The sequence below is a fragment of the Falco punctatus genome (assembly GCF_963210335.1).
Source record: "Falco punctatus genome assembly, chromosome: 1".
In the NCBI taxonomy this organism is placed as follows: Eukaryota; Metazoa; Chordata; class Aves; order Falconiformes; family Falconidae; genus Falco; species Falco punctatus.
In genome coordinates this window covers 58,872,664-58,886,909 of record NC_137580.1, presented here as the reverse complement: position 1 = coordinate 58,886,909, position 14,246 = coordinate 58,872,664, and the positions used below count along the sequence as shown (strand labels likewise).

Genomic DNA, 14,246 nt, shown 5'->3' with positions numbered 1-14,246 from the left:
TTTCTGAAATCTTAGTTACAGGAGAAAATGTCATGTTTCATGTACTTGGTGCCCATGTTCCAAGCGAACTAATACATTCGTTTCAGAAATAGTACGTTATTACAAAATGTATTTTAAAAAAATATTAGTTTAAGAATAAATCAAAGGTGTCAACTTCCAAACTTGTTAAAAAGGCTTTTCCTTTACTATAAATAATACTTCTAAACCAGCTGTAATTTCTGATTTTCCTGTTTTATACCTATTGTTTTCATATAGTTACAGCAGTGGAAAAATTACATATATATATATATATATAATGTATATAATCAATTACTCTTATGTTCTTAATTCTCTAATATTTGAGGTAAGATATTTCAGGAAACATTTACTTGGTTTTATCATATGTTCAGATGATGCTGTTTCAGAATTGACACTTAATGTAAAGAAATATTTCATGTCAAGTATGAAGTTCATTCTCTTCCAGTTATGGAACAATTTTTTAAATCCTAGTCTTTAAGCTCCCAGTCTCTTGGACAACCAGTAGCACAGCCAGCGATGTCTCAGCCTGCAACTTTACAGCTCCAGTCGGGCATGTCCCAGGTATGGTTTAAGTTGGTTTATTGTTTATTAAGTCTTGTGCTTATGGAGAACAGCATTCTTTCAGAGAAACTGGCTGCTAATGACTTGGACAGGTGTCCTTTTCCAGGTAAAAAATGTGCTGGATGGCTGAGCCCAGAGACTGATGGTGAATAGAGTTAAATCCAGCTGGTGGCCGGTCACAAGTGGTGTTCCCCAGGGCTCAGTACTGGGGCCAGCTCTGTTTAACATCTGTATCAATGATCTGGATGAGGGGATCAAGTGCACCGAGTGTTGATCTGCTGGAGGGCAGGAGGGCTCTGCAGAGGGATCAGGACAGGCTGGACCGATGGGCCAAGGCCAGTGTATGAGGTTCAACAAGGTTCAGTGCCGGGACCTGCTCTTCGGTCACACCAACCCCGTGCAGCACTACAGGCTTGGGGAAGAATGACTCGAAAGCTGCCTGGAGGAAAAGGCCCTGGGGGTGCTGGCTGACAGCCAGCTGAACATGAGCCAGCCGTGTGCCCAGGTGGCCAAGAAGGCCAACAGCATCCTGGCTTGTACCACAAATGGTGTGGCCAGCAGGACAAGGGCAGTGATCGTCCCCCTGTGCTCAGCGCTGGTGAGGCCGCACCTCGAACACTGTGTTCGGTTTTGGGGCCCTTATGACAAGACAGACACTGAGGTGCTGGAGCGTGTCCAGAGAAGGGCAACGGAGCTGGTGAAGGGTCTGGAGCACAAGTCCTATGAGGAGCAGCTGAGGGAACTGGGGGTGTTCAGCCTGGAGAGGAGGAGGCCTGAGGGGAGACATTATGGCTCTCTACAACTGCCTGGTTGTACTGAGTGGGTTGTACAACTGGGTTGCACTGAGGTGGTTGTTGGTCTCTTCTCCCAAGTAACAAGTGATGGGACAAGAGCAAATGGCCTCAAGTTGCACCAGGGGAGGTTTATATTGGATATTAGGAAAAACTTCACTGAAAGGATTGTCAAGCATCAGAACAGGCTGTCCAGGGAAGTAGTTGAGTCACCATCCCTGGGGGTGTTTGAAAGATGTGTAGATGTGGTGCTTAGGGACATGGTGTAGTGACGGACTCGGCAGTCCTGGATTAACAGTTGGACTTGATCTTAAAGGTCTTTTTCCAACCAAAATGATTTTATTCTGTGTTCTGAATGTAAGATTAATTTCTCTTTCAGAAATTGAATTCTTTGGTGCCAGTGGCACCTTTAACATTATTCTCTTGAAATGAGAAAATTCCCCAATTTGACACTTTTCCTTTATTTTTTTATTTTCCCCTGTTTTGTGTGGATATAGTTGTAAGCTTTGGCCATTAGAAACATAAACACAATTTAAGAGACGATATTTTAGGACATGAATTTGAAAGTCCATCAGCTATGCTGGTAACTTCCTACACACATGCCTGTAACAAAAGGCAGTTTGGTCTATGAAACACTTCTGTCAAATAAGAAAAGTGGTATCAGGCCCAACCAAATATCTATGTCCTATATACAGGATAATAAGTATCAAAAGATTATATTGACTTGTGACCCATAGCAGATGTCTGGGGAAGAATAGAAGTGGTAAACAGTTTATCTGTGAGCACAGCCCCCAGTAGTTAGTGACTGAGAATATTCCCAAGTTATTTGCATATGTTTTAGCTTTGGGTTAGTTTTTTTGGTAAACTGGTACAATTTGAATTTTTAACCTGAGAGACCTTTAACATCCACAGGACCACTTAAATTACTAAGGCTTTTTTACAGTCTTGGTGATTTGAACACTAGTGAATTTCTTTTTGGGATTTTTCTTTTTTTTAGTTCCCCAGTTCTGATGTATCAATTAACTGCGACATCAATTAAATGTGAGTTCTGTGACATTTTCACACTAATGAATTTGTCCTCAGAATATGGTTATTAGCAGTTTAAAAAGCAGTGCTTGATTTCTTTGCTGCTATGGAGGAGTGTATTTATTGCTTGTAAATAAAGTACCATTATTTCTGCTCAGCTTTTAATTATTCATTGCACTACAGCCTGTGTTTCAGTTTTCAGCTCAATTAGGAGCTATGCAGCACTTAAAGGACCAGCTAGAGCAAAGAACACGGATGATAGAGGCCAATATTCATCGGCAGCAGGAGGAGTTGCGTAAGATTCAAGAGCAGCTTCAAATTGTCCACGGTCAAGGACTCCAGGTGAGTTAGTGTAGCTCTCACAGGTTTGATCTGTAGAGGATTTAGGCATCTAAAATGAGACTTGGGCACTTAATTCCACAAGGTGATCCTCCCTACCCCTGTCAGCTCCAGCTGGACCTAATGTGCCTAAAATCCATTGCATCTGCTGCTGTTCCTGAGGTGCCTGCCATTTTGCTTCTGAATGTATCTGGAAGTGCCCCAGTGTATCTTTTCGATGTTGAGCAGCTCAAGCCTAGCTTATATCCAAACCTAAATGTAAAAGGATGCAGCGCTTGTTAGTTCCTGCAAAGTTGTGCAGCCATTAGGATATTAATCCAAAATGTGCAAGATAAGCATTTGTTTCCTCTTAGCTTGTGGGTGTCAAATTCATACCTTTTGTTTCTTAAACTGTCCTAACTATCAGGCTGTGGTCCTCCTACACACCCTCCTGGTGAAGTGGTTCTACTTTGCGTGGTATACTGAAGTAGTTACTGAGCCAGAAAGACAAGAAGTCCAGAGGATGCATTACTCAGTCTAGCAGATGACTACCTGACTTCTGTATTTTAACCAGTATAGTTTTTTCTAATTTTGTCATTCCCTTCTCAACAGCTGTCTTTGGAAAAGAATGACCCTATTGGGTTTTGCCAGTTAAAAAACCAAAACCAACCAACCAAACCCCACCTAAAACTAAAATACACCTTAAGGAAATAATCAAAATATTTTCACTGTGGATTGTGAATGAAGAGAGAAAAAAATATTTCCTGGAAGTATTGAGTATGTTGCTTAAATCTCGTTGAAGTGTAGGAGTTTCTGGCATGTGCCATTTTCAGTGTTTTATCATGTCTAGCAGAAGCCTGCCAGCAGTAGTCTGCCTTATAGATGCCTCAAAAGGAGAGATTCACAGCTTTCTTCCCTGTGCACTGTGGAGGGACCTTATTCAGGACTGTGGAAACTAGGGAAGATATCGAAGTGCTGCACATTTGAAATTATTACCCTGTCTTGTTCTAGTCCTGGGCCTAACTTTCTGTAAAGACTCAAATATTTTGTGCTAAATTCAATTTATTACAACCATTTTGGAAAGCTCAGTATAATCATCATGATTTCTTGATTGCCAAGGAAGGTCACATTCTTGGTGCCATGCCTGGATCTGTTCGTTCTGAGATTTTCTTCATTTGAATTTGTTTCACTGTTGGGGAACCTACAAATAGAAATGTGGTCTCAAGTATGTTTTGTCTTCTGACAGTCATAGACTACATTACAAGTTAGTCTCTAAATAGTACTTTTTCTTTTAAGAACAAATATTAAGCCTTAACGTTTAGGGCTCTAGAAATCAGGATTCTGATTTTTATCAGTTACAGTAGAGTCTCTGAATACTGACCCTACGTGGGAGTTGGGCCTTTTGCTCTTGGTGGATGTAACGCTTTTCAAACACTTGTAATAACTAAGATGAAACTTCATCTTGCATTGATTTAAAATAATTAAGCTTACTTTCTCTGAAACATCTTGAACAATTAACAGATTTTTCTTAAAAGCTAACTTGCAGATTTATGGGTTTTTTTTAAGATGTTCTTGCAGCAGTCGGCTTCAGGACTCAACTTCAGTTCTGTGCAACTTGCTTCTGGAAGTTCTTCAAATGTTCAGCAGCTTACACCAATAAACATGCAAGGTCAAGTTGTTCAGAGTAATCAGACTCAAAGTGGGATGAACACAGGCCATATAAGTACTCCACACATGATACAACAACAGCCTTTGCAGAGTACTGCAACACAGGTAAAGTTCTCATTGACTTTGCTGGATAGAATATATGCTCAAAACCATAGCTGAAATACAATAGCTTTCCTAACGTCCCTCTCCCAAAATTTTTTTTTAACAATATCCTTTGAGTCATATTAATTTCTTCATGTTCCCATTTGAAATGCATTTAAGTTCTTGATAATGTAATTTCAGATCTTGTTTTTATTTTAAAACTTAGACATGTGGAATAATTAACAACAAGTAGCTTTTTTGAAAGACCGGTATTAAGAAAACTTAGAGCCTGCCTTTTTTTGAATGTCTGAATTTTCTGTTGACAGAACATGTAACATGAGATTTGTACTAGGTGAGCTTGAAATCCAGTGTCGAGACAGCAAATAACTAGAAAACCATAGGAACAGGACAAGCGTATACTGGCGCTTCTGCAGTTGGCTTTTCTACTCCTCAGCAATTTCGGTCAGATGCCGTAGGGGAATGACATCTGTGATGTAATAGCCTTTTTCTTCTTTTGAGTTTATTCAGTTTCTTGCAAGTCCATGTAAACTTGAAAACCACAGTGTCTGGTACTGAGTTCTACAACTTTACTTTCTGCAAAATATGATTACGTTTGCTTTTTAAACTTGCCACCCAGCTCATATATTGGGAAACACACTGTGCAGCTATTCGCTTTTCATCTTGTCAGTCATACGTGATTTCAAAGTCCTCTGTCACATGTATCTCCATAGAAGCCTGTTCTGCAAGCTGAACACTTCTAATGGGTTTGACCATTTTGTGTATGGAGGCTTTTTAATACCTCCCATCTCTGGGGTCACCCTTCTCTGTACCTTTATCCAAATTCCGTAGTTACTTTTTGAGATTGTGAAGAGACAGACTAGTGGTGGACAGTGTTACCATCTCAGCAGTAAGCTAGTTGCAGAATTTCAAGTAAGAAATGGATTGACATGGTGTGCACATTTTAGTCTTACGTCTGGCACAGAGATGCTAAAGGAGTGGGAAATAGGATCTTGGGCAAACAGTATGCAAGTAGCTGAAAAATTCGGGAAAAAAATAACCTGAACAGGGGAAGAGCTTAATCTAAGAGATTTTCAGATGTCCAAGGGCCCGTCCCACCTCCAAATCCTCAGTCAGTAGGAATACATGTGTACTTTAAGTATTAATTTGTAATGGAAAACCATTGACAGTTGTGAAGTATGGGCAATGACAGTGAGGAGGACAGCTGTAATACCTGGCTATTTACGAATTACTGTCTGAGAAAATATTTTTTCTTTTCAGCATAATCAACAAAATGTACTTGGTGGCCATAATCAACAGTCTTCTCTTGCCAGTCAGTCACAGAACGCAGTCTCGGCGCCTTTGTATAACACTATGGTGATTTCTCAGCCCACAACAGGAAATGTGGTCCAGGTTCCTTCTAGTGTACCACAGAACAACAACCAGAATGCTGCAGCAGTAACCACTTTTACACAGGATAGACAAATCAGGTAAATCTTCAAGACCAGTATTCAGCAGATGACTTGCTGTGATGATGTGCTTACACAGCTACATCATACACAAAAGGAACTAACACAGCGTTAAAAAATTATGTGATTTATCGTTTTAACTGTATATGGATGGAACTGTTAAACTAAACTTTGCCCAAAATAATGTTTGCAAGCTTATCAAAACTCACGTTGTTATAGCAAAGTACGAACCTGAAAAAGCTGCATTTCTCAAGAGCACGTGATGCTAGATTGATTTTTTTTCCTGAAGGGACTCTAAATGTCTTTTTCTATTAACAGATTTTCTCAAGGTCAGCAACTTGTAACAAAACTTGTTACGGCCCCAGTAGCATGTGGAGCAGTAATGGTACCAAGTACTATGTTTATGGGACAGGTGGTGACAGCTTATCCCACTTTTGCTGCCCAACAGCAGCAGCCACAGACTTTGTCAATAACACAACAGCAACAGCAGCAGCAAAGTCAGCAAGACCATCAGCAGCAGCTCACCACAGTTCAGCAACCAGCTCAGCCACAGCTGACCCAGCACCCCCAACAGTTTCTACAGGTAATGCAGCGTTCTCTATAAATTTTTCATAAGCCCTGACACTCCCAGCGTCGCTAGCTTATCCTAGGGGTGCTTTATCTGAAAACAGAGCACTTGAAATGGTAACCTGCAAACAAGCCTGATGCATGTAAGTTTATTCTGTAGCCATTCTCTAAAATCTTTCAATTTAAAGGAGCAGTAGTCTTTCCTGCAGTTTTACTCTGTGCTTTGTCCTACCCTTTGTCTTCTTCCCTTTGAATTGCTGCTCTTGATTGAGCATGGGATGAAGAAACAGATGTTTCCCTTTGAAACAGCTTGTGTTTTCTTTGCATTCACATATTAGTGCAAGAAGGTATGAGAGATGATATCAAACAGAATTGGTTGGTCTGGAAAGCAGAATGCAGCCCAGAGCAAGACTTGTCCCTGTAACGTGAGGCATGAACATCTGTCTTGGCTACAGGGGAGGCCAAGCAGCAAGTAACCTTGTAAACAGAGAGAGTGGAGAACCACCTTGTTTTAGTGGAGAAAGAAGAGAGATTGGATCAAAAGAGAAGGAAGGCAAAACCCAAGGAGTTTAGAAATAGAAAATCTCAACAAGAAAAGAGAACCAGAAGGTAGAAAGGATTGATGGGGAAATAGCTTGCCATTTGTTGATTCCATTTAATCGCTGCCACGTAGCTCACCCAGCAGGTGATGTTGTTGAGGGAGTGGTAGCTGGAACACTAGAGAGAAAGTGCCTCCAAGAAGACATGGATAAAAAAAACTTAATTTGGTCTCTGATGTTGCCTTATCCAAAGAAAGATAAAGTCCATGTAACAATCACGATGTACTTTGTGCACAATCTTAACATTCTTTGCTCTGGGCATGTCAATGTATTTATTTTTTAAGAGTATACATAATTAAAAAATCCTTATTTTGCAAGTATTTCTTACTATGTGTAGTGTCCCATTTGCACTAAATTTGGGATCCTGTGCATAGGTGGAACATATACAAATACAGTAAGTAATTGGAAGCTTAACCTACGTTTCTATGCACAAGGAATGGTCATAGTTCTATTTAGGGCTGCGTAAAATTTTCTTTCACTAGGTCATTGACAAAATATTTACTTGTTGAAGAAAGTCTTTCATGGGAAAATAACAGTTTCGGTCGTATGTCAGGCAAAGGCTTTTCAGCTGCAAGTTGACTCAAACCAGAGCACAGATTTGAATGTACTCTCTTGACAAGTCAGATAAATGCTTAGCAGGCTGGTTGTGTCCATGTCTCTGTTTCTATATTTCAAAGTTGTTACAGTTTTGACTTCATTCTCACAAAGCAGATTTGTGAAAAATGAAGACCTCCAAAGGTCTGTTTTGGTCTAGGCAAAAGTTTAGTATTTTTAATACAAACTGTTAAAAGTGCTAGAATTTGAAGTGAAGCCAGTGCTTTTTAAAAGGGGAGAAAAGTGCTTTTCCTTCCTCTGCTCACTGGTGCTTCTGACAGTCCGATTCGGCAGGTGCAGCCGTCGATGTAACTTACTTTCTGCTGCAGAACACGTTTAAGGATTGAGACGTTCAAGTGCATTTGTACCCATCCTTCTGTTGCTTTCCTTTAGTAACGATCATCTTTTGGTTGTAAGAAGTTAAAAATAATTACTATTTCCAATAGTAATAAATCTTCAAAGGGGATGTTCGGGTCTGCAAATGCAGCGGTTTCTTTGACTGTTCATTTGGGCTGTGGAGGATAAATGGGATCTGTGCCAAGTCATGCACCGTTCTTTCATTTGACTGCGATGACAGCCACCTGCACTTGTTCAAATAGATTCCTTAAGCCCTGTTGTGCTCTTACGGTTTGATATGGAGACAAATTGCCATATGTTCCTACCCATTGTCATGGGAAATTATGAAGCCCAGTTACAGCTGCTTTAATGATTGGTCAGATGCTCTAATTAACTTTATTAGTATGAACTAATCTTTGCATTGTTTGCTCCGCTTAAATGACCAAATCAGAAGTTTATTTTGGTTGAACCCTTATGAAAAGTTAAAAAGCAGCTAGGCCTGTGTTTCTCAGCACAGCAGGAAAAATAAACTTGTTCTGTTACCATGTTTTAGACATCCAGGTTACTTCATGGAAATCAGTCAGCGCAGCTTATCCTCTCTGCTGCTTTCCCACTACAACAAAGCACTTTCACTCAGTCCCACCACCAGCAGCATCAGTCTCAGCAGCAGCAGCAGCTTCCGCGGCATAGAACTGACAAGATGACTGATCCTTCCAAAGGTCAGCCACAATAGCGGGGGGGGTCTGCCTCTTTTTGAAGAGAACTACCAGGAAGGGGCTGCTCCACAACCAGTTGCACTGAGGCTACAGAAGTAGCAGTACAAAGGCTTTCCAGCACACAAGGCTGAGATCTACTTCTAACTTCTGGAATCTGTTAAGCCACAAGATGATGATGGGGACATGGCCAACTTTGATAGTTGCCCCGGTTTCTGTGTTCTAAAGGATTTGCTGCCATGTGTTAATTTGTCCAGGTGAAATCTCAAAATGTGACTGAAATGAGAGAGATGCTGAAAATATTGGTATTTTTATCAGTCCTGTACATTTTTAAAGTATTAAAATGGACATGGAGCAATTGTTTGAATTAGCAGAAAAAAATGCCACAATATAGTCCAAAAACCATCTAATTTTTTTTCAGATGATTATGGGACAGTAAATATTTTGAAAATGTTGTGTGAAATCCAGTTCTCTGTTGTACAGATGATGTAAAATATTGTGTATATGTCTGCATAAAAGGAGAAAGAGCATAATATTTTATATGATGCATGAAAATGTAATCTGTTATTTGTAGGTTTTAATATGTTTCCCTAAATTCTCACGCCATACTCAGACTAATGTTTTCCTCTGTTCTACCCTATTGTTTACAACATGATGCATCATTATTTTCACCCTTAATGTGGGCACAAGTCTCTTGTTTGTGCTTTGTCTGTGATGTCAGGGTTTGTTCGATGAGGTATAGTGTGTTGGTTAGTTGACTTCTCGAGGTTAAATTATTGATGAAGCTGTTTGAACTGGTGATCATGCATCAGGGTTCAGGACATTCAGATTCATTAATATCATCCATCATTTCATAATTAATTCATTGTTTTATTTGAAAATAATAGGAATTTGCACTGCTTTCTTGTGGATGGTTTGGAATTTTATTCCCCAAAGCTATCTTTTGATATAGTTCATAGTTGGAAATATTTATGTAAAAGGTTTAAAAAAAAATGACAGTAATTTTCAAGAATGTTTCAGTTATAGGAGTAATTTGCACAAAAATATTTACATTTAATAACCTTTTGGGCACTTTTTAACCACTTTCTCTGTGGTGAGAATTGTAACTTGTTAAAATATGTTGGAATCTTTTTATTCTCCTTCAAAAATTAGTCAGAACTAATTCAGGGTCATTTTAACAACAACAACAGAACCCATAGTGCCTTGATTTTAATTCAGGTGATAATGTTGAACATCTTGAATTACAATGTCTTGAATCTGTAACCATTTTCAATTTTTGAAGTCTTAGTACATTGTCAGCCAAACTTGTGTATCTATCTACTTCATAGGTATTTCTGTACTGTGTTGATTTTAATAATGGTCTGAGTTGATAACCATGAACATTTTTGACTGGTACTCCCCCTCAAACACTAGCCAAAAACAGAGGAGACTCTGAAATCTCAGACCTTGAAGGCAATACTCCTAAAAGATCAAAAAAATCTAAAAGTAAAGAACTCTTTTTGCAGGAGGAGGAATAGTAAGCTGATTTTTTTGTTGTTGTTGTTTTTTGTGGGGGTTTTCTAATAATTTTTGTAGCATTTAAAGCGTGTTTTGGGGGAGATCATGATTGCATTTAACACTACCAGGCTATTGATTTAAGCGATATCACTGAACTAAGACTTCAGAAGGCAACTTCACTTTATAAAGAAAATAAAAAGTTCCAACAGATATGATGTGCTATTTTAAGTAAATGTTCAGTAGGTTTTTATGGTACTAGTTCGTGGAAACCAGAACTTCACAGGAAAATTAATAAATGCTGATAGATCTGATAATTTAAAAAAGCAGTTAAAATTAGTACTAGAGAGAGAAAGCTGGATTAATCTTGAATTCTGAGGAAGAGTTGAATGAATGTAACCAAATGGTGATGGACTGTTTTGTACTATGAAACAGTTTGATTGTATTACTGGATGAACCAAACCTGCAGGAAGGTAATACCAGTTTAGCCAAGCGTTTGACACGGTTCTGTTTTGAGGCTGGCCTTTGCCTCGGCACATGTCCCGCCATTAGATCTTTGTTACTCCCCAGTTACAAAGCGAGTTTGGCGCCAGAAAGCACAGTGGTGAACAAGGAAGGAGAGCGTGCAAAACATAGTACCAAAGAGAATCAGATTGCTTTCTGCTCCAAGAAGCCTCTTGCAACCTGGAGCAAGGAACAGATGCCAATACCAAACATAGCAAGGAACGCTTCCCTTTCTTTAAAGGGATTTCTGGCATTCTCTGGGCTAGAATAATTGTCAGAAACCTGTTTCTGTAAAGTTCTGTCTAGAGAAATCCTGCCTTGCTCCACTGTCCCTACCATGCCATTCCACCTGTTTCTGAATTAAGCTGCGTTGACTGGAGGTCTGTGCTATCAGTGCTTTTGCTTAATGGAAAATAGGTTAAAACAAATTTTTAACCTATTACAATAATAATATAGCACTAAAAAAGAAAACTGGGAGAGCTTTAATAGTGTTGTTAGAACTATTGAATAGTGGTAAAATAGGTTTATTAAACTATTCTACTGAGAATTACAAAAGAATAGAGATACCAGCCAGACGTTCATGAGGCAGCTTTTTTTATAAAGCTTCGTTTAAACTTCTCTTCCCCTTTCCCCCTTCCCAAATGCTCTGGTGCGCTGCTATAGGTCTGTCGGTAAAAAAGGCTAACCCAGGTGAGAGAGAAATTAGATGATGACAATAGCAATGGCTACTGAAAGAGAACTATAGAGATGTATGCTTTGATCAAGAAGCTTTTTGTAACTAACCTCAGAGGGAGGTCATTCGATTACAGAACTACCAGCTAGTAGAAAAAGTATAAAGATGGAAAAATTTAAAAAAAACTGGAAAAACATAGCACACATTTGAAAAGTTCCTGCTGCGAATCAGGCAGACTTTTTACAAAAGCGAGTCTTGGTCCAGATTCTGTGCAAGTATGCAGATGCTTTGTTTCACAGCTAGTGACTAAAAAGCGTATATTTAAAGGGTCTGCAGCTTCCCCTGCTGCTGAATCAGTTGCTGAACTGTCTTTGATTTTTAGTGGGAAGAGGACCAGGCTATCGCCTCTTTCTTAATCAGCCTTTTGCTTCTGCCCGACTCATTTACTACAGTCATAGACCTACTTGCAACATCCTAATACATAGCACGGTAACGGATGCTGTGATGCTGCAGGTTCTGGAGGATAAACGTTACGGAATGGCTCTGACAGAAGGGAAGGAGTCTGTTAAGGAGAGGACTGCGTTATGAAGAAATGGGCTGGTGATGGGCAATACAGTGAAAGAGACGGCATAGTTGCATGGAGTTTGGGAAACAGACATGGTTTGCCTGTGATGGGTGAGGGTTTGAAGAAAAGCTTCTAGGATAACTTCAGAGAAAAAGAATATAGCTATTTTTATATTATATTTAATATATATTATATTTGTATATAAATATGAAAGGATTCTAGTAGGAGCTCTCCATATGCCTTCCATTTCATCTAGAAGGTTTACCTTCTGCACTACGGTTCCAGTGTGTCACCACCTTCTGTGGGCATCTTGCCTACTGCCAAACACCAAAATTAGTAACCCAGTATCCTTACAAGAGGTAGGTTTCATTTCAGCTTTATGTAAAAATGAATAAAATAAAGCTATATCAGGCAGTTTTTCACAGGAAGAGAAATCCTCTTTAAGATTCAAATAGCACTTTCTCTTTTTTTTTTTTTTTTTTTTTTTGAGTAATAACAAGCACTTTACTGAAAAGACTATTTGAAAAACAGATTATTTCTTTAGTCAGTGAAACTGTTAAAAAGTGGGAGGGTGTCAAGGGATAACATGATGCATAAAACTGTCAAGAGAGACATTTCTGGAAAATGTTTCTTTAATATGGTGATCCTTTGAGGCTCAAAGTGCAAGATTAAAAAGGCTTCTAAAACCAGTTGGCTTTGTGTTTTATATGGCCAGGGGAAGGGATTAATGATGATAGCTTCCTTGGAAGGAGACTTTTTAGGTTGCACAGTTGCCTATGAGAGAGAATCATCTGGAGGCTCAGTTGCCTGCTCAGTAATTCTAAGTGTTCCTTAGGATTATCATCTGTGTGAAAATGTTCTGAAGGTTTAAAGATGTGGCCTTTTTCAACTGTTGAAATCGATTGAAGAACCATTTATATTTTCAGAGATTTAACCCAGGTATTGTTAATATGAGTGTTTTAGATGTGGCATCAGGAGATGTCAAACATGTCAGATTCGTAAGTTTCTCTATTTGAAATCGTTACTAAAATTAGATGTACAGTCAGAGGGCTGGAAAATGGTTATTTTGATTAAAAGGGAAAAAGAGACTAGTTTTAATAATTAACCTTTTATTTTTTTACTTATCCCTGGTGGAAAAGGTTGAAGAGAATGAAGTGAATTTGGATTAAAAAAGACATATTTAAACAAATTATAGTAGATGAGACAACTGTGAGAGAACATTTGAGATTGTCTTGGTTGTTCACGAGACTGGATAGTTGCTTTTTCACTATCATGATTTTTAACACTACATTCCTTGTCTTCTTTTTTTTTTTTTTTTTTCAACAGGTGATTTTAAGCTCTGCTATGCTTCATGCTGCTATGTCATCTGCATGAATTTTGTCCAGTGTGATATGCTATATTCAAAGAAATTGAACCTAAATAAACAGGAGGGAGGGGGGAAAAACCACAAAACACTGTGTCTGAACAAAATACTGTATGGCCTAATATAGAGACCCCAGCTAAGACTGAGAGATGCTGCATTAATAGACAATCAAAGGGTAATTATTTTTGAAACACTTTCAGGAATGGTCTTAAAGATGTTACTGCTTTGAAAGCAGTTGGCGAGTTGTCTTTTTTTAATGAGAATGGTAAAAATTATTTATTTTCAAATATATCAGATTGAATTTTGAGTTTTTAAGCAGTGTTGATTTCACAGTGTCTTGGGTTTCAATTTTGTTTTGTATTTTTTTTAACTGGCGTTAGATTTGTATACATAAAAGAAAACAGAAAAACCCTAGTGCCGCTCATATTGACGTCAGGAAATGTAGATACAGTTCCCTGGTGTTCATGTGACCATTACTAACTGTCAATTTTTTAACTGAATAAATGTAACTCATTTAAAATTTTGCTTTTTGTAGCTTCTAAGGTTCTAGAAGGTTTTTTTCTGAGTTGCTTGATGTCAGTTTCATCCCAAGTTTCACAGTGAAGCGCTCTTACCCTTCCCAGGACTGTAACGAAGGCACTCTCTCTCCCCCACCCACAGAACCGACTTGTGAGAAGTTGCTCGATGTTGATTTTATCTTCTCTCCCCTACCCAAACAAATGACTTGTAAGATTTCAGTAAAAACGCATAATGTATTTTTTTTTTGTCTTCTCTCTGTATCGCTATAAATCGATGCCCCACTCTAAGGGCTAGAGATCTCTGATTTGTGTATTTACATGACTGCCTTGGAATTTACTCACGCAGCACTTGTTTGAATGGGCACAACTTAAAACTACTTTTTTACCTTCA

General features: G+C 38.8%; 1 protein-coding gene across 3 annotated transcripts in view; it reads left to right on the top strand.

Moving 5' to 3' along the window:
- The window catches only part of CLOCK (clock circadian regulator), a 38,931-nt gene extending 24,685 nt beyond the window's left edge, over window positions 1-14,246 (top strand). For 2 of the 3 annotated variants that reach the window (XM_080385399.1, XM_080385401.1), the window contains 6 exons: window positions 490-579; window positions 2,580-2,738; window positions 4,281-4,487; window positions 5,742-5,950; window positions 6,248-6,512; window positions 8,579-14,246. In XM_080385399.1, coding sequence (XP_080241525.1) covers window positions 490-579; window positions 2,580-2,738; window positions 4,281-4,487; window positions 5,742-5,950; window positions 6,248-6,512; window positions 8,579-8,758 — 1,110 coding nt within the window. In that variant the 3' untranslated portion in view covers window positions 8,759-14,246. The remainder of the gene's footprint in view (window positions 1-489; window positions 580-2,579; window positions 2,739-4,280; window positions 4,488-5,741; window positions 5,951-6,247; window positions 6,513-8,578) is intronic. The other variant, XM_080385400.1, reaches the window with a different exon arrangement.